We start from the raw sequence: 26,654 nt of genomic DNA on the forward strand, positions 1-26,654 counted from the left end.
ATTTTAGTGTATCGTGTTAAATGTTATCATATCAAACAAAATACTTTTGTAAACATATAGAGGATATAATCAGTGTTAAAAGATCCCTGACCCAACTGTACATTTGATTAGTATAAAAATCCTGATTAATTGGATGTTGTGCAGCAAAAACTGAATATAACCTTTGTACTGTGTTTGAGTAGCAGCTTTTAAGAATCTTATACTGCTGATGCATGCCTGCATGTCAAATACTGCAATGCAAATTATGTATCTTAAAAATATAATTTCAATTTTATGAACTAATGTAATAATATTTTTACCTCATCGCCAAGCTATACTTTCAAAGCAAATGTAATGCAGCATTATCATGTCAGTGCTGAGACTTTGTGTAGGTGATCAAGAAAGACACTTTCTTTCTTCCTTGTCACAGGCTTTAACCTAGTATTGGATATGCTAGTAATAGATATACACTGTAATGCTTGTATTTTTTTATATAAATTTGACAGTAGCTTTTACTAAAGTGACACTAACACTCTTGTCCTTAGAAGCTACTTCCAGACAGCCACTGGTAATCAGCTGAAGCGCATACTCAATGACTTTCAAACCGTTGTGCAATACATGAACTGCTGAACTCTAGGAGTGTTGGAAAAATGCCACCTTTTTTTAAATGAATCACTGAGCCAGATATTATAAGTGAACTGAAACTAGCAAATAATAATGTAGCACTAAACATCAGTCTACAACCAACTCTTACTCAGACTCTTACTATTATCCCTTTTCATTCCTGTTCCTCTACTTAACCAGTAACTACTGCATCCACATTCAGTACAGCCAGGGTAATGGGTGCGATATTCCAAGCAGGTGTGAAAATTGCAGATTATAAACAGATACCATTCTCTACTTTTAAAAGACTGTTTAAAAGACTATTTTTCATCTCAAATTCTATCACCAAAAAAAAAACACTTCTTAAACCTTCTCAAATCTAGCACAGGTATTCTGGACTAGGGCTGAGAATTTTTTTTTTTACTTCAATAGCGAAGATATACAAAAACAATACTTTGGCCAAAAAAGTGATTTTCTTTTGCCTGAAGATGAAGTATTCATTGAAACTTTAAAACAGGTCACATCTGGAAAAACATAATTATTTTGTATTTTTAGCTGAAAATACCACAGTTTTGCAGTGATTAGTTATTTGTATTAATTAAATTAACACATTTATTCATAAGTTATTTACAATAATTTACAGTAGTATTATGTGCCTGCTATTTATGCAAGCCCATGTGAGTTTTTGGCTTTTAACAAGTTAGCTAACTATTTTAATGCCTCCATGCTGCTCTAACTGTCTACAATTGCCATCCAAAGCACACTTACTTGGATTTGCTTATTTAGTTGTATTGCTTATTCAGTGCATAGTACTGGAACTTTCAATGCATCAAGCAACTCTTCAGCTCTCTATTCTGGACTTTTACAAGTTGACAAATCAGATACAAAAAAACTACAAAAAACAGAGGCTAAAAGCCAAGTCTGATCCACCGCTGACCACTATCGGCTAGACTGCCCTTAAAAAGACAGGTGTTAAAGATACTGCAGTACTGTACACATCAGGATCTGAGAACCATTAAGCCAGACAACAGACTCAACCCCAGCAGACAAGTGGGTCAAGATAACTGTACAGAGATAAAGAGAAGGGAGTTATAAAAAGATACAGGTGCTTCCTGAGCAAAACCTGCTAATGGACCCTCTCTGAAGGAAGAAGACAAGGAGAGGTGTTTAACTGCCTTTTATATAAAGAGTATAATTTCCATTTAGAACAAGCAAGGAGTCTCTACCTCTTAAAAAAATGTATCATTATTACTGAAAGTAGAAAATATTACTACTATATTATATCGTATCAAGTTATTATTTATGTAATTTGAGGTTTCTGAGAGTTCACTATAGAAGAAAAAGTACAGTGTGATTCACAAGAGCCGACAAGACAACCTAAATGAGGCCAAGCGAGCTAATCAGGATTAAATATCCAGAATAGGATCACCCATACTAGTGAATGGAGAAGCTAATACACATCCTCACTAGATGATTCCAGTCTGAGTCTGAGATGTAAAGCCTGAGATGTAAAATAACAAGAATAACTGATCTCATCTAAAACAGACAGATATGTAAAAGCAATATTTTTATTGTGTTGTGCTAACTTTTCTAATCATATTGACAACAGAAAAGACATATAGACCTGAAAGAGCAATAGCTCTTTTAAGAAACAATTTTTAAGAATCTGCCTCTGCTAATGCATTTTTTCGGGGTGTATTTAACACTGCGTTAAGCATTGTAAAAATGGCTTTAAATCATGATCCATTTTTTTTAAAACATCAGTAATATAGTAATTAATAAAACTGATTGTAACAGAATGTAAGCAAACAGTGACATACCTTTCGCCAGTTTCTGTATGTGGTAAATTCCTCAGACGGAAGAAATAAACTGAGTTTAAACAGAGACTTCAGCTCCACCGGTAAACCATTCGATTCAAAATATTCAAACTCCGTCTGAGCCGAGCTGTGCACGGGCACGTAGAGACACAGGCACAGCATTGTCAGTAAAAGCTAAATAAAAGTGAAAGCTCTTTAAATAGTCACTAATAAATACCACTGTCTAAAAATAAAACGGTTTTAACCACCCTCAGCCCTAAAGAGCCGGTGCTTGTCTCTGGACACGCTGAGTAATGAAGCAGAGCTTCCCTCCCTCCTACCTTCTGGACTCATGGGAACTAAATCTGTAATGTGATTGGCTTAAGCAATCCCTGCCCCTACCTAACACTTTTCCATTCATTGGTGAACTGAATTTCAAGGCTGTCAATCGTACAGTTGCACACCATGTGGGATTTCTTAGAAGGTTTACACATTTATGATGGAAGGAAGGAAGTTGGACTGCATGCATTTCTTAACTGAGCCAAGATAAGATGCCAACTACTAAAACAGACAACAGGAACAGAGATAAGATTAGATATATAACCATAGGATAAGACAGAAAATAATCTTAATAATTTTAAGATTCAATCAAACAGTAGATCCTCTAAAAAAATTCAGAACCTCTAACATACACAATAGTTCACTCTAGCAAAAGATGCCCTCTGGCAAATTATGCCAACATAGTCCATTGTAAAGTTGAGTCATGGCTGAGTCACTCGTTCAGAGGCATTTAAATTCAGAGAAAGAGAACAATGATGTCAACACACTTGGCTACAGGCACACCTGCAGACAAAAAACACTCACACATGCATACTAAAACAGATGAAAGTGTAATTTTAACCCTTAGGCAGAAAGCAAACACCAAGCCAACAGTTTCACAGAAACTTCTACAAGCTAAGAACAATCCAACTTTATAAACCCATTTCCGAAAACTTGTAAGCTGCTCCCTTAGTGAAGCATGTCTTAATTTATAGTCAAGTGACTCAAAACTGTGTGTAGAAGAAGAATATCCTTCACTTGAACTAAATATAAAAACTCATTGTAAAGACAACAGATGTTCTTTCTCCTCTGTGACATTTTGATGTGACAATTCTATGCCAATACCCTCATAAGGAGCTATTTTAGTCTCTACCTGTTTAAAAAGGAAATGAAAACAGCAAGTCAAGCAATGAGTAATATTTACAGTGTCAAATATCTGTTGACATGACACAGGACACAGCTATCGTGGTCTTTGTTAAGGTACCTTTGGGTGGAGTCAGATAAACTTTCATATATTTGGACCCTGACAAGAAAGGTCTTATTTTGGTAGGTTCTTTCATTCAATAGATAGCAGTCACATTTTGGTGGAAGTATGCTCATTGCCAGACCCTTATTACTGAATTGTTGCCAATTAATAGATAATTTATTGGTCTTATTCAACAGGAAACCTCAACAAGGTTTGAACTCCTAACCTTTTATTGATAGAAGCATAAGGAGGAGTGACTGGCTCTCAAAGCGATACTTGGAAAGTGACAACACTAAACCTGCTAATGCTCAGTTAAGACTGTACCTTGTTTGACGGTCCTGTTTTCGTTCTCCCAGTCTGACCTACAACAGTAACCCTTAGCAAGGTCAACAATATCTAAATGTAGCCTACATGAACCATCCAGGAAGTCCCAGTTGATTAGGTATGTTTATGCTATAGTATATATTTAGATATCAGGTGCTTCAATGGTAATGATATTAATCTCGTCACCTTGGCTGTAATTACTGCTGGGTTCAAGGAAAGTGTAAACTCAATGTCACAACTGAAGAGGGTTGGCACAGTTTATGTCCTAGGACATTTGACTTTTTTATTCTAAATCAACTGATTTTAAACAGCATAACATTGTGTGCTATTGCTGTACCTAGTGTTTTTTTGGTACAGCTATTTTCATAGTAAACATACCCTACATGATTAGACATACCATTAAATACATATAAATCCCTTATTATGACTTGTATTTTATATTGTATTGTAGCACTGGAAAATCAAGACCATTGTCCTTCATTCACGAGGAACAGCTGATTTGGAGGCAGTGGCAACCCATGGCTGATGCTGCAAAATTTATCACACTTCTTAGGGGGCTGGGGTGCGTGGATTTTCAGTCTAGCAAATTGAAGCGTGACTCAGAGGGATTAGACTGATATTATGAAATGGTGCCAGATATCCTTTTTTCCCCCTTTTGGGTTTAGATGGCTCTTTTCAGGATGGGACAGTGGAACTGGAAAAATACATCGATCGTCTATTTATTAATGAAAAGGTCATTTTCTGCATGTGTCTTTTCTAACTTTTCAAATTGATAATTTGGCTGATCTAAAACTTGAACCAGATTTTTTTAAAAACCCTTATTTAAATGTTAAAATTAAAGAGAAAGTGAAATCTTTATTTTTAGTTATTTTTAATCTAAAATATTTTAATACATGTACTCCTTCCAGTACATGTATTACTTAAAAAAGACAAGTGATTTGTCGAAAGCAAAGGCCATTTTATGCTGATAAATTACACTTTTGCTGTTTCATATTGTCTACATACCTGTAACCACATACCAAATACATTGATCGTCTACTTATTAATGAAAAGGTATTTTTCTGCATGCATATTTTTTTACTCTTACTTTGGCTAACTTGAACCACACATTTTGAATACCCTTATTTAGATGTTAAAATTAAAGAGAAAGTGATTTTTTTATTGTATGTTTACATACAAAAAAAGTTCAATCTGTACAATTTTAGACTTAAATGAGTCATAAAAATGTATACCAAAAGTACTACCTTGAGTTTAACACAACTGTAACTGCAATACCTGATGAAGATCCACAGGGGAGGTCATTATTATCAGCACAGTGGCTCTCTTTGGTGGTATTGGGTCTCCATTCTCCTCCTTTTTAGAATTTGAATCTGGCTGCACATCATTCTGCTTTGGGTCCAGTGTGGGCTCAGAATTTGTAGCAACTTGTTCATTCCTCTTAGCTGGTGGCTCTGTGGCAACATCCTTGCCCGCTGATGATCTCGAAAACCAACGGGACACAGAAAACCAAATGTCCTGGAACATCTCGGAACGGGGTGCTACAAACGCTTTGTTGAAATGTGCTAAGTGTTCCTGTGAGTGGGATGGAAAATATGGGTATCCCCACAGTGCTATACTGCCCTGAGTAGTAACCTGTGAAAGTTACTCTTTTCTTTTATCAAATAAAAGCAAACAATCAATTCAGCAAACAAATATGAAGATGTTTGAAGTTTGGAGCGTGTGTGTATAGGGCACTGAGGTGCAGCGTGATGAGCCAAAAGTAAAAAGGGCAACTGAGGACACTGACAGACTGCAGCCCGGCTTCCTCAGCATTTACTCATGCACACGCTTGCACGACTCCTCAGAAAACTGGCAGTCCATCGAGCTCTTTTAAAACTTTAGCATCTTACAAGAAGCTGACTAAACCTCTACCAGATGAGGGCACATATTGTACCCTTGCTGCTTGAAAAAGTCCACCAGTACAGGAAACCGCAAAAGTCAGAAGAATGATGATTCCAGATTACTTCTTGTAACCTGAAGAGGTTACAAGAAGCAGCTATAAGCCATAAAATTATAGAATACTGTTCCTTCCTTCTGTCTCCCTCTCTCTTCCTCTCTTTGCAGACCCCAGTCTTCTGTTGCTGATGATGCTGCTGCTGCTGTTGCTAATGCCGGTCAGTTCCACGCGAGCCGCCTCCACAGCCGGCAAGTAGTGATGCAGTTAAAAAAAAAAAAAAAAGGTGCAACCTCACTGCAGCCTTGCCTCAACCAATCAGAAACCCTCACACTAACAAGTCTGTCCCTGAGTGGCCAAGCAGCCTGTGAGATGCCAGAACACTGAAGACGAATGGGTCGTTCTCTTGCCAGTCAGCAGTGGGGAAAATCTGCTGATTTCTTTTTTTCTTGCCACGCAGCTTTCCCTTAGTCATTCCGTCATTGTCAGGATCTCCATGGAAACCCCATTCAAGAGTGGCGTACCACCGACAAAAGAGGCGGCTATGAGTTCACTATTTACACGTTAAGGCGTATGTGTTACTTTACCTTTATGACAAAATCTACTGAAATCATTGATCTCACATTAGTCACATCTTTAGCAAACACTTCCTTTTGGAGCCTGCAATAAATAAATAAATAAATAAATAAATAAATGCAGCCCCCTCCATCCAGGTTTCCCCCGTGACGTCCTGGTGAATCCTGTGCTCACACTCTCTATTGATTGCACCGCATAACAGTAAATCAAACCACGCACAGAGCGTCAGACTCTAGTAACATCTCAATAATCTGGCTTTTTTATTATCAGCATCAGCAATTGTTAGCTGCAGGGAAAATAGGCTATATTAATTAAAATCATTACAATTTTTGATGATGAATCAAGTTAAATGAGTCTGTTCTTCCTTAATCGGTCAAAATGATGTCCTACAAACCAGATATGACATATCATTGGAATAGGGTTACACAGTGTATTGTTGTATTATCACAATATAAGCATGCACACAAGCCACACTTTAAGACGTGCAAAATCATGTAAGGTAATGCTAATTTAATAAAATGCAACAACCTTTGCTGCTTGACATATCTACTATAGCCAGATTATATCTCTCCAATGCAATTTAATATTCTCTAATCTTCAATACACAGTTGACATTAATAATACCCTGACATGGTGAATCATTGAGCTCTGGAACAATCGGCTTTTTTATATTTAAAAACATATAGCAGAAAATAAAATGGGATGCATGGTGACATCAGAATTATATCTTGATATTTCAAGCAAATACTTGCTAGGGTATTTATTGTATGCCTGAAAAGGACCAAGAGATGCTGGCCACAGTACTACAATGGGGTGACACTGGGCGTGCTACTTTAAAGTCCACTGATTAAAGCTAATTTTAATTTTATTTCATTCGTTTTAAAAGATTTATTGTTTTATTTAACCAGTAAATTTAATTTTAAAAAGATGATTTAAAGCTGTGAAGAGTCTATGTAAGGACCATTTAGCTTTTTAATAAAGGTAAATGTAAATAAAATGAATATTACATTTATGAATTAAGCTATACCAAGGTGTCTTGTCTCTCTGTAAGTTATACATGTGTATATCAGCATCAGCCCAGAATGCTTAAATCAGTGCATCCCTAAAATAAAATAATAAAATATTGTTACCCCCCTTAATATGACAAATTTTAGACTACACTCTTAAAATGCTCTCTGTCTGATAAAAGCATTACTTAATTACTTGTGTATATAATGGATCCTGGTAAATGTTTTCTTTTTTTTGTGATTGGCTTTTTTTTAGTAAAGCCGATACAATAGTGTTTCTGCTGAAATCATTTTTTAGTATGGGGGAAAGAGGGAAACGAATCAATTGATCAATAAATTGAACCAATTAATCAACTAATCCAACACCTTGGTGACTCCCCTAGGAAACCTCATTCCCATCTGTGCACAAATGATAGAATTTAGTTGATTAGTACATTGTCATTTAGTAGATGCCTGGGCAATGGATCAATATATTCTAAACTATGAGTATCCACAAAAAATGTTGATTATTTACAAATAATATCATATAGTAAGCATACAAAAATAAGAGTTTAAGACTCCCAGCACAAACTCACAGGTTTGGCACATAGTAGTGGAACTGCACTTGTGTAAGTGAAGACCCATTACAACATGTGGGATATTATGAGAAAGAGGATAAAGAGACGGAGGTGGAGAACATACATCTTCCTTCGTACAAAGACACATGAGCTAGGACTTAATTTAGAAACTGCTAAATTACTTATAACAGCCCCTGCAAAATGTTAAATTTGTCAATAAAATGTCAATAAACGTCAATAAAGTTACCTTTAAAAAGGCCAGAAGGGGGTGCATTTCCATTAAAATCTCAGCTCTAATTGGTTCAAGAGCTGTTTATGACCTGAAACTTCAATGTTCTCAAATGATCCACCATCATGGGGCTTTTTGCTTGAAATCCTGCATCACAAGACTCATCTACTTCTATGCCACAGGGATATAAAAGTAAGAGTTTTAAGGCTGGTTCATCAAACGAAGGTCTAAGATTCTATCTATCTATCTATCCATCTATCTATTACTAATACTAGCAGAATCAGTGGTAGTAGTTTTTTTTTACCTTTTATAAACATGCTTATTTTTAATTATGTATTTTTTTCATTTACCCAAACGCCCCACCAATTTAGCTTAGTGTAAGCACCTTCATCTGCTAAGAAATTTGAGTAACATAATTGTATGAGATTTAAGTCACCTTGGTGATTTTACTGCTTGCACATTATTTACTTATTATAAATGTCATTTAATGTCTTCTGACTTTCAATTAAGGTATTTTGCCTTTTGAAAAAGGTTGACTGATACCAATACTAAATATCACTTATTGTCTGTAAATACATTAATTAGCTTAACATTTTATTTCACTTTATTTTACATCTATATTGAATATTTAAATGAAAGCACAACTAGTGAGACATACTCTATAGCATGATTGATCTTTGCAATAGCACCTGTCTAGCATAAATAACAATGGCCTTTTTTTTTTTTACCAACTTTAAAGTAGATACCAATAGGAACGTTATACTTTTTACTGTGTTAACAGATATTGTGGTAAGTGGGTGGACAAGATGCATACACTGTTAAGAGAGACAAGCAGAGGGGCAGAGTGCTCCCTCTATTGGTTATCAGTGCACACACATAGGCAAGCCTATAGACCACTGCAGTCCTACAATATTTTGTAGACATTTTATGGCCCTATTTGGTGTTGTGTGTTTAAGCTGAATTTCTTAATGGTCAAAAAGCAATGGCTTTTTTGAAAAATCTATCACAATCTGTGGTAAACAAATATGTTCAGAACCCTGTACATTTTGTTCTGTATACTGGATCCTCTGTATTACAGATTGTTTAAGAATCATAATGAGAATGCTAAATGTAAGCTAATGCTACTGCACGCTGAACTAACATCCTACTACAAGTAGTTATCAACTTGTTTCCAAATTAACATGAACTCTCCTACTCAAATGCTCAAGCTGATACACAAAACTGTCTCTTCTAGATAATTGTAGGGGAAGTATGCTATGTGTCATTTACACGAGAAAGCCATTTGTCTGAACACCATGAGTCATGAAGGCTTCATAAGTTGTGTACAGTCTGAGGTTAGAAATGCTGAGGAAGCCTAACAAGTCACTTCACCTGAGAGCATAAGTAAGTGGCACCTAGAGACATTCTAATGATGAGGTTTCCCAGCATGACTGGGATCTCCAGGACAGAAAAACTGTACCTTCTCCACCTGCTCTGTGGGATATCCTGGTTACACCTAAGCCTAACACACAGACTAGAGAAAGATTATTCAAATCACTCCAGTTCCTATGACAGGAGCGTGAATTCTGTCATGCTTGACTGAGTCATCTATACACCCAGTCCCTAGACATATGACAGGAATCTCTCAAATGCGTGGATACCATGCTTCGCAATACCCTGTTTAACACATACCAGCTTCAGTATTTAAGCTTCAACAATTGTTTACTGGCTGAGGCTAAACACAGGCCGTTTTACTTCAGTGTTTTAGCAGCAGGGCAGCAGGCTCTGACTAGAACTATTTTGCTGTGTTTTAAGAAGACTTTCTCACTTCTGCAGGCTCAGGGTGCTATGCTAGAATGGCAAAAACAAAGGATCAGAACTGAATCAGGCCTTAAATAGCCAAAAGACAATTGATTAGATTGGGACATCCCTAGTTTCAACTTTTAATCCTAAATTCAGGATTTAGTTTAATATGTTTTAAAAGTACCAAAAAACATCTGTATTGGGACAGGCTTAGACTTGCTTTCAAAAAGGGTTGAGTTTTTAATGGTAAAGTCTTTTGAACCATGGGGTTTTCAGAGTCATGGGTTTGGGTCACATTAGTCCTGGACAACAAGGTAAAAAAAAATATTACATCCTGATATGTAAAAACACTCTCATGACATACAGTCTTTATTTTGTTATTTAATTATTATTTCACATTGAATACACTGATTTTTATTTAAAATGTCTGGTCCTTCATCCAAGCAAACTGGACTACCGATGGTCTTTTGAATTAAATGTTTAAGTGGGTTTGTTTTTTTAATTCCTCTTTATTTTAAAAGAGAAAATTATCCTAGGACAATAAAAATATTGTCATCTGGCCCAACTATCAGCCTAACATATTTAGCACTACCAGCTTGACCTAATCAAATCAGCTTTAATCAGACTTAATTCTTATTAGAGACAGATAACTCTGGTCCTGGTGGGATAGATTCCTACACAGTTTTGTACTTTTTCCTCTCAAGGACACTTGAATTAACCCCCTTGTTAATTGGCATGCTTAGTAGGTAGGTCTATTTCTTGAGCAGGGAATCAGCAAAATGCCCTGAATTCCATTCCCCATTGTTTATCCCAGCTTTATTGTCTTCAGGGGTCTAATTATATACACTAGAAAACTATACCGTGTGATTAGGAAGACTAAGACCAGGTTTGCATTACAAAACAGAAAAGTAGTACTTCTTGCAAAATAGTGATCTTAAACTGTAAAACAGAGCTATAAACAACACAAAATAAAAAAAATGCTAAAACAAATGTAAAATCTTACAACTTTATCTAGAAAACCAAAACCAAAATTACAACATTATACTGTATAAAACAAAAAAACAATTATTTGATGCAAAAACTCTATACTTGGCCCATTACTAAGAAATAATTGTATTTTGGGCACCAATCAACTGTTAAAAAAAATCGTTGAACTGATTCTCAGATCACTAAAGAGGTTATCCATACCCATTGGTGACAGATTTAAATTATGACAATTATTTCAACACTACACTGAGGTGACCACTGTTTTGGAAGGTGAGTTTGGGTTACACATTCACCAACTGTGAAACAGTGAGGCTTATTGGCCGAAGGTTTGGACCACACTAATGCAGGAAGAAATTCATTATTTGGAAGGCTGAGGGCAAAGGTCAGGGGAACAGACACAAAACACCAGTGGTGTAAGTTAGTGAAGAGGAGGGTGGACAAATCCTCCTGCTTATGAGGGCGACCACACAGAAAGGGAGAGAAAAAGAGAGAGTCTATAGAGAACAAGAACAAAAGCTGCAGTAATTCCCAAAAGGCCAGGCCCCTTTAAACAACCAGTAGGAAAGCAGAGTCTCATCCCAAAACCACAATTACCCTTCTTCATTTCTGTTTGATCAATAAAAGTCAAGCTTTTCATTTAATAAAATAAAAAAATCACATTAAACTGAAAGATTAACATTTGATTTGTTTTTTGACGATACCACTTCAACTAGCATCTAGCATGGTCAGTCAAACACATTTTCCACCAAAATTCCTGAAAGAGTACATCACAGTGACCATTAATTAAATAAAGTCACAGACATTTGACAAGCAAACACTCTACATTTCTTAACATAAGAGCATTAAGTGGCAAAAATTTGGAATTTCATGGTTTTCTGCCAGATTTGTTGGCCTGAACCAAAAAACTCATAGTGCTCATCATCAAGATCATATTTTTGGTCTTATGCACAAAACACAAAACAAAAAGCCCTGCACGATGTTGCATTATCATTTTTTTCTGGAAATCTGAGCAGCATCCAGTCTCCCCCTCAATTAGGGCTGCCACGATTAGTCGACTAGTCACGATTATGTCGACTATTAAAATAGTCGACGACTAATTTAATAGTCGATTAGTCGTTTTTTTTTTTTTCTTTGTTTTTCTCTCCAAACTGCTGCGACTGCCTTTCTGTCCTGGACGCACATGCGCAGTAGTGGAAACTGGGGTAGGTAGTGGACGACATCTCAGGACATTATACAGACAGGCTCTGGTTTCATGGCTACCCCGCTACAGAACTCAAAAGTGTGGGATCACCAAGAAAATAAAAGTGAAACGCGTGCAATGCAATATCTGCAATGAAGAACTTGCCTTCCTCGGCAGCACAACCGCGATGCACGAGCACCTGAAAAGGAGGCATGTTGTGGCTGATTAAATGACGAAGAAGCTAAATTGCTATTTAGCTGCTAAAATTAGCGTAAACAGAGCGTTAACTTAGTACTTAACTTACTCATCTTGATAGCTTTAAAACAGAGGTCACTAATAGGCGGACCGCGATCCGGATCCAGACCCAGACGTTGTCACAAATGCCGTCCCAAACCGATAAACTACAGAGAAGGATTTCATTCTGACAGTGGCTTCTGTTTTCAGTGCTTTTCGGTGCAGTAAACTCACAGATCAGTCATGTGTGGTGTAAAATCACCAAACGCTCTCCTCTGCCAATCAGATCTGTGCAGACCGCTGCCCTGTGTACGGTAATGTACACAATATCTGGACAGAGAGGCATTTTTTATTAATATACTTTTTTTTCATAATAGTTCAAACAACCTCACGGTTGAGATGTTTCATAAATGCCAGTGCCTTATCCTTATTTTACACAGTTGTTTACACTTTATGCTAAACAGTAAAATAATTGTCTGTTACAACAAGCTGCATATTTCATTAAAGGTTTAATGAACTATGATTTTAATTGTTTTTATTTTTAGTTAGCATATAGCTGAAATCTAATGTTGGTTGTATAATAGCAGCTGCATTCTATTGTGATAAACTGTGTTTTATATTCAATTAACGTATGATCCGATTAGTCGACTAATCATAAAAAATAATCTGTGATTAGTCGACTATAAAAATAATCGTTTGTGGCAGCCCTACCCTCAATCGGTACTTATTTGGTGTACATGTTTTAAAATCACTGATGTAGGACCAAACAATTGCACACACATCTTTTGCATACAAAAAGCTAATTCGCTTAGCTTATTGACTATGCTTATAAAGACAGGCTAATTAACATCTGTCTGGCAATCTCTGCCAGCTAATCTTTTCAAACCTACCTTGTAAAAGCTTTGACAAATTACAGAACAAAGAAACACATCACATGGTAAAACCCTGTAGTCAGGCTCCAGTGTGGTCAAGTTGGCTGTTGTCACAAAAAGCCCAACAAAGAGGGCTTTTTCCCCTTTAAAAGGGGTAGTGGAACAATGACAAGAAGTGAACTACAAAAAGGAAAAAAGCACAGTTGAGATTTGACCAAATCTCCTGAAGTTAACCAGAGAAAATTCCCACAATCTGAGCTGCCTTATAGTAGTGCTGAATTGAAAGCAGCACTGGTCTCTGAGGCCAATACACTTACGTGCAAACATGCACACACACAACCACATGGGGTACAAGTTGTAGGGCAGTAAATCAGAGCTGACACCAAGTCTCGTGAGCTGGAAGTAGGCCACATTCCAAGCTATATTAGTATCCCAGGCATTCAGGAGTCCCCTGATCCACACACACACTGCATATACTGACAGCAGGCATAGTCATTATGCTGTAATACAGCACTGACATGGCCAGTACACTTCATGTCAACAGATCATCACACCTCAACTATGATAGGGTCTCAGAGTAGGGCTGTACATTGCAGACAAAACAACAGTGCTGTGCCTGTAGTGCTATTTATTGTGCTAAACATGTAATGCATTAAAATATATTGTTTAAGAACACAATTAAAGGTTTGTCTGCATAATTTACCTGTACTGTATACTTGTAGACTTCATCAACAATGCGCTTTTAAGCCTGCTCCTGACAGGACAAGTTGTTGTCCACCAAGAAAATAACTGTGCAACAATCCACTTTAGTGGTTTTGCAGGTTTTTTGGTGTTGCTGAGCTAATGATGATTTACTTGCTCCAAAACATTCCAACAACAAAATGTAAATTCAACAACAGACTTTTAACCTCTCCTTGATTTGTCACGAAATAATCATGGAATGGCCCACACAGCAAATCTACTGTGGTTTTATACAGAATTAGAATTACAGGTAATAATGTCAAAGTCTGAATACTTATGGCTGTATGTGTGGAAGCTTTTAACAAATCACAAAAAAATAAATGTCAAAAAATGAAAGTCATACATGATCTACAATTCATTTTGTGTTGAATGGATTGTTCATTCTGGTTTAGTTTAACACAGTATTAGCTTAAATGCTCTATGTGCCTGTCAGAAACTGGAATTTGCCAAACACTGACATGCAGCAGCCATCTGGTCAAAGCAAATATCTGCACTTCTGTCACAAAGAAAATCAACAACTTCAGTGGGAAGGTGTGGCTGGAACAAATTTGCAAACTCTGTAGGGTTACTAAAACATTTTATTTGCAAAGTACTTGGTTTCAAGAATAGTTCTTAACCATCCTTTGAATGTCATTTAATATTTTTCTCTTGCTTTAACAGGGTACACTTCTCTTTAAAAGTAATACCAATAAATTTAAAACATCTGTCTGAACCAGATGGACCAATTAAAGGTGGCCTACTAATCTGCTTAAATCTACTGCCCTAGGACTTCCTTCATGTGGATTGTTTTGGCAAATTGCAAAACAAAGACATAGTAAAAATCGTGTAGAGTCTTTTAAAAGAAAGTGATTAGAAGAATTGAACGGGGTAAGATAAATTAGGAAAGAATCATGTGAAAACGATCACTACTCGACAACTTACTTACTCTACAATACTCTGAACTACTGTGTGCTGGCCCTTCACACCATAATCACATTAGATTTCTCTCTTCTACCCAGCTGTAAGATCACACCTTCAGTAACCAAAATCTAAATTCACATCATGAACTGATTTGAATCATCAGGATGTTTGTGTTGTTGACAAACACAAACATTTGAAAATTACTGTCACATTCCTGACAAATGCACAGCCATATTTGGGCATCAGGAATATCTGGTGGGTTTTGTTTAGTAAGTGTGGCAGCGGTCCAAGATTCAACACTTTGATAAGGTGCAGAAGCCATCCGGAACTAACAAATGAGAAAATATAAGATATAATCCCATTTTATATTTAAGTAGAGTTTAGATTAACTCAGAATAATGGGTTGCTTTGCAAGGGTTTTTTTGGCTAATTTTCAATAGTCTTGCAAAAGATCTGAGTATTTGTAAAGGTCTGTGTATTTACATATGCAAATGTTTGTGGAAATCACTTCAAATTAATGCATTTGGTTACCTAAGTTACACCCACTGTTGACACAGATATGGAAAGGTAAATATACAGCTTGTGCATACCATCTAAAGAAGCACTGCCAATATAATAGAACTCACTGGAACAGAAATCTGTACCAATTGACAGCATTCTTAATGTCAGGTGTGGGCCAGAAGGGTTTATATTTATCCCCCAGCATTGAACTGTGGACCAGTAGAAGAGTATTCACTGGAATGTTTATGCTCCATCCAGTACGTTTTGGATAAGCTGAGGATGAGGTGGGGTTTTGATCATCTATTCTGCTGATTTCCAAAAGCCAATACGTTTTAGATATTACACAACAAGTCTGGGAAAGAGAGGGAGGGTGACTATATTAATGCAATAATATGGGATTCATTTACAGTTCTTGACCATTGCCTCTTACAAAACCATTTTGCAGATTGCTTACACGTCCATTTTCTTTTTCTTTGTTGTTGGTTAGTGTTTTAAAGCATTTAAACAGTTTAAGGCAATACTAGCTGTATCATGCATAACTGTGTGAGATATTTTGATTTTATTTTAACATTATGCAGCATAATTTTGATGCTCCACTGTCTGTAACAAGAAGAACTGCATCTCTGTCTTTGTCATTTCTGGGACGAATCCTGTCACTGTGCTATGCAATTTTGGTGAAGCTGCACTTTTTAAGGCACATCACAAACCAACAAGTAAGGGTCTTCAGCTAGCTACAAAAAGAAGCTACCTTACACAGAGACTAGACACCCAGGTATAACTTTTGAAATACATGTAATATTTATATACCTTGGATTTTAGCTTTACGCCAACTGTAGCCTAGGGTACTTGACTAATAGAATGCACTCATCCCCTGACTTTGAGGTCAGGGAATGCATGCTTTTTCACACTTCCACCCTTTTCACGCCTGAGTATGAATTGTGCCAGAGGTTTTGTTCTTGTGTCCATGCATTACAATGACCAAATGTCCACATCAGCAGCCGGCACAACAAAAAGCATTGAAAGCCACACTAATCCCACCCCTGCAGGAAGAACACACACACACACATATTAGGAAGAAAATGCTTGTGCAGCTGTGCTTAACACTACTGTAAGAAGCCAAATGGGTGAGCTTTGTTTTATTAGATCCTCAATGACCATGTCTTCGTTTCTTGCCCCAATCTAGTTACTTTGATTGCAGTTGTAAAAGTCGTATTCTTCTTTAGTATGTTTTGTTTGTTTTTGAGATAACAATTAAATTTTAACTCTTATAATGTTTTATAATCTGGAACAGTGTGCTTGTATACAGCTTTTGGATTAGTGCAAATGTATACGTACACTACGCATCCAAACAAACTCAAAGATGCCAAATCACAGAAATGTGTCTCAAAACTTTGGACTCAAATATCAAATGTCTCTTGCAATCACACCAAGACCTAGTACGGCACATTCCTAAAACTAATAGAATTTTTTCTTCATGAACAGATCTGATGTCCATTTTTGGTCAAATCATTTTACACTTTTGCAACTACATAGCAAGCAACACCTTAGAACACAACACCAATACTGTAGAAACACCTTATAAACACATAGCAAGGCCTTTGCAACCAGCAACACTTTGCTACATGTTAGCTAACAAAAACCTACTAAAACTTGAGCAACCAACACAGATTCCATATCAGAAACTTAGCAACCACCTAGGAACACCATCAACCAACACCATTACCATACAAACAAATTAGTAACCAACTAGCAAGGCCTTTGCCATAAACAACAAGTACAATACCATAGCAGCCATCTAGCAACACCTTAGCAACCAACACAGACTACATAGCAAAACCGTAGCAACCACCTAGGAACAGCTTGGCAACCAACTAGCAATGCCTTGGTCACAAACAACGATATCATGGTAATACCATAGCAGTCACCTATGAGCAGCTTGCCACCCAACTCCAATGTCACAGCATTACCTTAGCAGCCACCTAGCAACGGCTTAGCAACCATACCATTACCATAGAAAAACATTAGTGACCAACTAGCAACGCCTTTGCCAACAAGTACCATACCATAACAATACAAACACAGGCTACATAGCAAAACCGTAGCAACCACCTAGGAAGAGCTTGGCAACCAACACCAATGCCATAGCGTTACCTTAGCAACAAACAAGCAACAGCTTAGCAACGAAAACCAATAGGATAGCAAAACCACTTTGCTCTGCTAGAAACACTCTGGGAACAACTTGGCAATCACCACATATACCTCAACAATACAGCTGAGCTGTAATCACACTCACAGTTTTCTGTATGAAATGTAGGTTTCGTTACTCTCTGGTTAAATATGTAATTATCTAGAAGAAAGGAGAAAACGTGAGGGTTGCTCACCATGAGCTCATGCTCGGTGCGATGGACCCCGAGTTTCTTGAGGCCGATGGTCAGGTCGTTCACACAGATCCCTCCGTCTCTGTTCACATCCAGTATCTGGAAGAGCACCTTTAGGCGGTGCTCCTGCTCGGGTCCGCCGCACACCGAGCAGCTCTGGTCCGAGGCGTCCGGCAGCATCCCGCTGGGCATCACTGATGAGAAGGGCATGGACGTGGCAGCTGGGAACCGACCACCAGCTGCGCCGGTAAAGCTACCGCCACCAAAGCCTCCTCCTGTCCCTCCTCCACCACCACCCGGGTCAGAGCCGTGATACTCCTCCGACCGGCACTGGCAGAAAACCCCGCTCAGCAAAGGCGAGACCAGCGAGTCCTCCCGGTGCATCCCGCGGGTCTCACTCACTCCAGCGCTGAGGCGATTAAAACGCGTATTAAATCAGCTCAGAGCTATAACAATATAAAACGATAAAATTCACCTTTGAATATGAATAAACCTACATTAAATATGTAGTTATGTATTTGTTATGTCTAACGAAACGAACTAATTAACAGCAAGACAGCATTGGGTAACGTTAACCGGCGTTTTAGCTAGCTAGCTTGCCGGTTAGCTTAGCTTCAAATATTTAAAATACCGGTTTTCTCACCATTTATCACTATTATTTCTGTTATTATTATTTAATTCGGATTAGTTGTTCACATAAATGCATCCCCATCGTTTCCTCTACGTCTTAACCGCAATAACCGACAACAAAATAATACAAATATACGTTAACTCAAATAAATTTAACTCGAAACAACCGTGTTAGCTACGCTAAGCTAACTATCTATCTAGCTAGTGTTAGTTAACGTTACCTATCCCGCCCAGCTTCAGCCCCCAGCTCAGCCCGCCCAAAGCCGGCTAGCGTCCAGCTTCTACTCACTTACACCCGATAAAAACAATAAATAAATCACAAAATAATCTAACAGTTCTTCAGAGACTCGAATTAACTAAATTAATTCGGTTTGTACAAAAAAACAGCTCGAAAACCCTGCGAATCTGAGCTCCGACTGACAGCTGACTGAAGGAAAATTCCGGCAGAATCCGAGAAGCACGAGGCGGAGCTGGAGATGAATGAGTTGGCTACGAAAGGGGGGGGGCGAGCGGACACCGGGCGTGATGGACGGGCTAATTGGCCAATCACAGCGTAGATATTCTTACCGCCCCGTCCCTTTTTAATATTCCTCAGTTTTTGATAGGTCCAGGCGATACTACTGTTTTCTTTTTCTCAGTACGACAGGAGTACTACAACCAAAGCCGGTTTATGGGGAGACAGTCCACTTATTCCCATTTCCACAGTTCCTACCGTTTTATATATTATTTATCTAAAATAACATCTAAAATGTAAAACGCTAGATGGAATAGTAAGGAAGCCCATTCCCGCCACATACAATAACAAAAAAATCCAGCATTTATTTTTCTTATCACAAAGTAATTATTTTGAGATAGCAAGCGTGTTTGCTTTTGGAAAACCTTTTTTTTGTTCAAAATAATGACTTACTATCTCAAAATAACGACGTACTATCTCAAAATAATTAAATAGCAGTTTACTTAATAATAAGAAAAAAATGTGGTGGATTTTTTTTATTTTGGGTGATGGAAATGGGCCTCCATAAACTAGAGCTAAACAGCTAAAACACTAATTAAAATAATAACAATTTACTTATAAAATATTTGCCTTCAATTATCGCAAGTAGAATAAAGTGTATTGTAAAAAGTATGGCAAAAAGTAGACAAAAATATGATATGACAAAAAAAATGATATGCACATCGTTCTTCAAATAAATGAAGAAAGACTTAAATCAATCACTGGCTTAAATTTGGACACAAGAATTGGAATAACTTGACCGGTATTTTTTGTGCTTATTTTGAGTTGAGATGAAAACAATTGAGGTGAAACCAATTTAGATCATTATTATTCTTAAACTTACTATGTTAATCAGATCAATCAAGATTTTTTTCTTGAAATCATTTAATTTCTTTTGCTAAGATTTTGTTTTTTTAAGGTTTTAGGCAGTGAACTGATGCTGAAGATACAGCCAGAGCACTGAGTTAACTGGATTAAAAAGCTTTAAAAATATTTGTTGTTTTTATATGTCGAGGAATTTAACGTGTATAAACTATAATTTAGCTCAATTGTCCCATAGAAACCCATTTATTTGAGACTCACTTGAGAGCGCCCTCTGGTGGTGAAACAAAGCCAGAGGATATTCACAAGTGGGTAATCTCCTCTCTGTTAGAGACTCTCTGGCTACATGTAAGCTGGCAGTGTCTAAAACTGGAGGGAGCTGAGTTGATGCCTTGCTGTCTGGGGGGAGTTTCTTAATACTAAGAACTCAAAAATGGGATTGAGTTCTTGGAAAAAATGCCCTTGACTAGTTTCATTGTAAGAACCAACTGGCGAGAGCATAGGAGCTAAGGATGTGCTGTGTACCTGCTATTGCGCAATAGAATGAGCCCAACTGACTTAACCATACGATTAATCTGGAAACTTTAACGCGTTAATTTTATACAGAGCCTGGTGATCTACAGTACCAATCAAAAGTTACACATCTTCTCGTTTATTTATTTAATTTATTTTCTACATTTTATAGTAATATTACATGATATCTATTAAGGGACACATATGGAATTACTGTATGTACTAAACAGTAAAAATTGTTTGTCCTCAACAATCTCCTGATCTAAACCTGATGAACTGAGAGGGTGTTTTGAAGTGATTTGAGATGAGCTGGAGCTTCACAGCGTAAAGGAAAAGCAGCAACTATTGTTCAGCACCTCTAGGAACTCAGCTCCTCCAGGAACCCAGAGAAAACTATCCAGGTGACTCTACCTCATGAAGACACTGATGAAATACTATTAAATCTATCAGATTAAAAATATAAAACAACATAGGTTGATAAAAGCAGTGTTGATAAAACACTGCTTGATTAAAAAATAATTCCAGAAACCAGTGGATCATTTATTTAAGGCCACGCTATACATTTTGTGGAATTAGGGATTTGGAGACCTCTCTACGGTGGCTGAGAAAGCCCAACGCAGTGCAAATTGAAAAGCGCTGCAAAAGCACAAAACACATCCATCAAAATTACAACACAGGCGCAGCAAATAGAAAAACGCGCTGCAAAAAGAAAAACGCGCTGCAAATAGAAAAACGCCCGTTTCTGACACCTAGCGTTCAAACTTTGAATCTCACATTATAAAAACCTGCTTAACAGCGGGCCAACTTTCATTCTATTTCTAAAATACCTCGCGGGCATACCTGTCAAGTCTCCCGTTTTGGCCGGGAAACTACCGTATTTTACTCCTTTTTCCCGCCGTCCTCCCGTATTATTATTTTCCCGTAAATGTCCCGTATTATATTAAAATAAAAAAACAGATATTATTGAGGAGACAGGGCACTGACCGCTCTGTGTCTCTTAACCAATCGTGGAGCCGGTTCAAGGAGAAAGTCCCGCCTTTCAGGAGAAACAGCCAATCAGCTTGCAAAGGAGGGTCAGTGTAGGTAAGCCCCCCGTCGCTGTGAGTTCAGGCAGCTCGTCGGAGCAGCTGATGTTAACACATATCTGGATATACAGCGATTTTTCTAAAAGAAAGGTAACGGTAGGTTAATGGAAACTATGATGAGATTTTTCTGATAGCTGCTTAAAAATACTCGTCTCCGAAATAAAACACACAGATTAAACCTCTTAAAATAAAAAATAAAAAGTTTGTGACTCAGTTTAACTAGAAATGTGTAGAGGACCGAAATGAACTGAACTGATCAGGAGTGATCAAAAGAAAGAAGTATTAATTAAAAATGATTAATTTAGTAGGCCCATTAGGACTAATTTTTACTGATAGAATATATCTGGTCCATGTCCTTTTAGTAAAAGCTCATGATACTATTTTTAGGTCACCAACAGTCATTTTGCAGAATTTGTGCACCTTTTGTTCAATTTTAAATCCATTAAATAAAAAAATATATATATCATATAAAAGAGTGCATTATGCCAAAAAAGACAAGAAATCTTAACCTTTTTTTAAATATCTAGAAAAGGGGTTTTAATTTGGCTGTATTAAAAGAATGACATATGTAGGAATGTCCACAACATTTCAGATTCTGATAATCTAATTGTAGTCTGTAAGTGTTTCACATGTGGTTATTTTAGATTTTTTTCAACCTGTCTTAAAATGTAAGGGATACTGAACCTTCGTTGGGCTGGTGGGCTGGTGGGAGTGGACAGAGGAAAATGTCCCTTATTTTTAAATCTAAAACTTGACAGGTATGCTCGCGGGCCGCTCCAAAAAAGGAAACGGGCCGCAAATGGCCCACGGGCCGTAGTTTGGACACCCCTGATGTAGACAGAGAGACAAAGAGATAGATAGATATTTTGTATTTTACTATAAGCTTCAGATTTTAAGGAATTTTAGGGACTGCTGCTTTAAAATACTTAAACACTTAAACCATACACTATATTGTGACAACTAAACATTGAAACTTTGAAACATTAAAACTCTCTATATAGGGAGCATATTCAGTTATAGTAACATCTGTGTAGCTTTTTATACTATAGCAAAACTTTACATTTAGTCTAAACTATTCATTTCCAGTCTAAATTTAGGCCTGTTTTAGATTTGAGCTAAAATGTGTAACGTTAGTCATTTCCAGCAGGGGGCGCAGACATATTTACAGACCAGGCTTTTCTTTGTAATGCATTGGAAATTCTGACACACGAATCATGCTGAAATATGATATAAAATAAACATCTATATGTATAATTTCTTTTGTTTTTGTAGTTATTTTATATTCTCATAATTGTATTTTATTGTAGAGTTCCTTACTTAAGTACACATTGCTCATTATTAGTTTTGATTTACTGTTTTGCCATTTCTGTTACATTGGGTTACTGCACTTTTTGAATTTTCCTGTCTGTCTGTCTGTCTCTCTCTCTCTCTCTCTCTCTCTCTCTCTCTCTCTCTCTCTCTCTCTCTCTCTCTCTCACACACACACACACACACACACACACACACACACTATCTATCTATCTATCTATCTATATGTCTGCCTGTCTGTCTATCTATAGGCATTTATTAGGCATTATTATAGATACATGTATGATTAGTCTATTGTCGGTTTTTCACGGTGTGCACTACATAGGGAGCACACCGCCTCTCTGTTTGGGACACAGCCGAAGCTCTGTGTATCAGTGCAGTGTGCAGATCAGTGCTGGAGGAGTCCACGCGTCAGGGTGGGCGGAGTTTGGGTCGGTTGGGGGAATGAGCAGAGCTCCAGTAGTGAGAAGAAGTTCAGTAGTGGGAGTTCGGGCTCCCGCGCGGCTCATTCGCTCAGATACGGGTCTCTTAACCGGGGCAGCTCGCTGGGTCTGTCCGCGGTTCCGAAAGCTTGCCTAGTGCTTCGGTTCTACAGTTATACTCCGTCTTCTGAGGTAAACACATCCTACTGACTGAGCGCGCTCTCCGTACCCTTTGTTAAACCGCCGCTGCTGTGTTGTTAGGGGCAACGCTTTAACGTTAGGATAAATACTGGTGGAGTAAACAGTCGGTATACTGGAGTATTAACTGCTGTGGTTCTGTCATCTGGACTTCAGCAAACCTGTTTGCTCGGCGGCTGTGATTTTCTAGACGTTGTGAGGTGAGTCCTGTTTTTTTTTCTTGTAGGGGATCCCCTGTCCAAAGTAGATGTAGGTCTACCAGTTTGTCTTTTGGGGGGAATCCCTGTCCAAAACAGGTCTGCCAGTTGTTTCGGGGGACCCCCTGTCCAAAACAGATCTACCAGTGGTTTTGGAGGACCCCCTGTCCAAAACAGGTCTACCAATGGTTCTGGAGGACCCCCTGACCAAAGTAGATGTAGGTGTACCAGTGGTTCTGGAGGATCCCCTCACCTAAGTATGTGTATTCCGGTAGTTCTAGGGGACCCCCTGTCCAAACTAGGTCTACCAGTGGTTCTGTGGGACCCCCTGTCCAAACTAGGTTCTGGAGGACCCCCTGTCCAAAGTAGGTGTAATTATATACCAGTAGTTCTAGGGGACCCCTTGTCCAAAATAGGTCTACCAGTGGTTCTACGGGACCCCCTGTCCAGAATAGTTATACTAGTAGTTCTGGAGATCCCTCTGTCCAAAGTAGGTGTAGATATACCAGTGGTTCTGTGGGGCCCCCTGTCCAAACTAGGTTCTGGAGGACCTCCTGTCCAAAGTAGGTGTAGTTATATTCCAGTAGTTCTGGATGACCCCCTGTCCAAACTAAGTCTACCAGTGGTTCTGGGGGACCCCCTGTCCAAACTAGGTTCTGAAGGACCCCCTGTCCAAAGTAGCTGTAGTTATATACCAGTAGTTCTAGGGGACCCCTTGTCCAAAATAGGTCTACCAGTGGTTCTACGGGACCCCCTGTGCAGAATAGTTATACTAGTAGTTCTGGAGGACCGTCTGTCCAAAATAGGTATACCAGTGTTTTAGGGGGACCCCCTGTCCAAAGTAGGTGTTCTAGTGATTCTAGGGGATCCACTTTCCAAAGTAGGTGGAGGTATACCAGTGATTCTGAAGGACCCCATTGCAGAATAGGTGTACTAGTAATTGTGAAGGACCCCCTGTTCAAAAGTACTAGTCAGTCATTGGGACCCCCCTGTCCAAAGTAGGTGTAGGTATACCAGAAGTTTTGTCTAAAAGGAGAGGTCCCCCTGTCAAAAAAGGTGCATGTATACCAGTGGTTCAAATGTAATTACATTGTTCTTCCTGTCTTGCGCAAGGTTTGTTTAAAACAGGGACGGGATCATCTGGACCTATAAGTTGCTTTCTCTGACACTGGTGGTCTTGTTGTTTTAACAGAGCCTTCACACCATTCCCCTGAGATGCTGAACCAAAGCAGAATCATCAAGAAGAACTTCCAGGCGCCAGATTAAGAAGGCAAACTGTCCCTCTGTTTGCATCTACCTCTGCATTTTCTCCAATTTTAAGAGTGGACCAGCAGCCCCCAGCCACCCTACATAAACAGTACTATGGCGTTTTTGATGAAAAAGAAGAAGTTCAAGTTCCAGGTCCATTTCACTCTGGAGGAGCTGACGGCCGTGCCGTTCATAAATGGGATGCTCTTCTGCAAAATCAGACTGTTGGAAGGTGGAGATTTTGCCATCGCTTCATCCAGGTATTGTGCTTTCACAGTTTGTTTGCTTTGATCTGTATGGGCTGGTGCTCACAAAGCAGTGTTGAGGTAGAGGACTGGCTGCAAATAGGGTTCTTTATAAAACCAAACAAGAGTGGTTCTTCTCTGGCATTGCTCTAATAACCATTTACAGAACCTTTATTAAGTGATGGTTAGCTGTGCACCCTGCTGCTGAGGTAGTGTGTGAATTTAGATTCTGGTTCTTCACCAGTCCAGACAAACTTAGCACTGGGATGCTTTTGCGAAAAACCTTAGTTGCGTCAGGGCCATACTATGTGCAGTGGAAACATCAGGACGTGGGTTGATTGTTCTTGTACATATTGATCTCCTTGTTTGTTTACTGAGATCTCTGTGTGTTGTTTCCTTCAGGGGATGAGAATTTGCTCCCATGCTTTACAGTATTTTAATACTGTAACTATTAGGAGATGGAAATAGCTGTTCTGTGTTAAAGTGTGTGTTTTGTTCCTTTGGTAATCTTTCATGATCCTGATAATCTGGAAGTCCCGTGGTCAGTCTGCTAGCAGCATGTCATGTTGGGCTGGTATGTGCAGGTGTACTGGAAGCAGGTGTGAAGGCCTTGTCCATATGAAAATGCAAATTTCACCAATGTGTCTCACAGTTTCTGCACATATTTGAGATTGTTTTGGGATGAAGACAAAAACTAATATTTACGATGTTTTTTTTTTTTTACTGAAATAGTGTTTCAGTAATACTGCTACTTATTACTACACTGCCTTTACAAAAATAAATTAATTTCAGGATTTTAGACACCACTTGAGTACTATACTAAATGTATGAGCATTTGTTGCTTTTTTACCATCAATTTTTTAACCCTTACAGACACTGCGTCCATTGAAATGGATAACATTTGTTTTCTTCTTTCTTGTGTATTCTTGCATTCTTACAGATTGAGGCCCGTTGTCCAACAGAATTGACATTTATTAGATAATCAAACAGCAGCTTAGCCCCACCTACTGCATTGGACAAAATCTTATGAATTATTTTTACTGCTAAGTGAATGATTTGTGAAATATAAAAAAGTGATATAAAGTTATATATAATAAAAATAGCAATGTTAAACAAATGATTACACTCCAATTAACATAGAAATACAAATAATATATGTATTTTTGGAGTGCATTACAGACAGAAAACAGCATTCTTTTTTAGACGTTGCCAATCACTGTAAACAGTTGTGAATCAGCAAAATTCTGTAGAATAACCCGCTTTCTTTACATAATAAACTTTTGAATAACAGTAAAAAAAAAAATGGTTGGGATTCCTCTTGAATAGGACAATTTTAGTCTGCATGTTTCCTGACCTGCAGTGGCTTGTGCAAATCTTTTGAGACGTTTCTGAATGCTCTGTTCCAGGTGTTCTGTTTTTTTTTTTTTTTAGGCCTATGTTAAGGCCTGAACCGTACCTGTCGTGTGTTTGTGGTTCTGAATGACAGCTGTTGCTTGGTAGGCCCTCAGCTTTATTTGCATAGGTAAAAAAGAGCTTAGGTCAGACGCACAGGTGCGAGCAGGTCTGCTGTATGGTTCTGCGGCGAGGATAACGGTAATCTCCTGTGGCTTTGAGCACATGTTGAGTGCT

At 38.1% G+C, this 26,654-nt stretch overlaps 2 protein-coding genes across 7 annotated transcripts in view; one reads left to right on the plus strand and one right to left on the minus strand.

The window, feature by feature from the left end:
* The window catches only part of slc25a25b (solute carrier family 25 member 25b), a 33,913-nt gene extending 14,937 nt beyond the window's left edge, over nucleotides 1-18,976 (minus strand). Inside the window, exon 1 of one of the 5 annotated variants that reach the window (XM_022665733.2) lies at nucleotides 17,868-18,976. In XM_022665733.2, the coding sequence (XP_022521454.2) occupies nucleotides 17,868-18,248 (381 nt within the window). In that variant the 5' untranslated portion in view covers nucleotides 18,249-18,976. Of the gene's footprint in view, nucleotides 1-2,402; nucleotides 2,677-5,262; nucleotides 6,130-17,867 lie in introns of those variants that run through there. The other 4 variants (XM_007255803.4, XM_022665734.2, XM_022665735.2 and 1 more) reach the window with 4 other exon arrangements.
* Nucleotides 18,977-23,160: 4,184 nt separating this feature from the next.
* Nucleotides 23,161-26,654, plus strand: part of fam102ab (family with sequence similarity 102 member Ab) — a 77,045-nt gene continuing 73,551 nt past the window's right edge. Inside the window, exons 1-2 of one of the 2 annotated variants that reach the window (XM_007255800.4) lie at nucleotides 23,161-23,535; nucleotides 24,725-25,040. In XM_007255800.4, coding sequence (XP_007255862.2) covers nucleotides 24,895-25,040 — 146 coding nt within the window. In that variant the 5' untranslated portion in view covers nucleotides 23,161-23,535; nucleotides 24,725-24,894. The remainder of the gene's footprint in view (nucleotides 23,536-24,724; nucleotides 25,041-26,654) is intronic. The other variant, XM_022665753.2, reaches the window with a different exon arrangement.

The sequence above is a fragment of the Astyanax mexicanus genome, chromosome 1, assembly GCF_023375975.1.
Source record: "Astyanax mexicanus isolate ESR-SI-001 chromosome 1, AstMex3_surface, whole genome shotgun sequence".
Classification (NCBI taxonomy): domain Eukaryota; kingdom Metazoa; phylum Chordata; class Actinopteri; order Characiformes; family Acestrorhamphidae; genus Astyanax; species Astyanax mexicanus.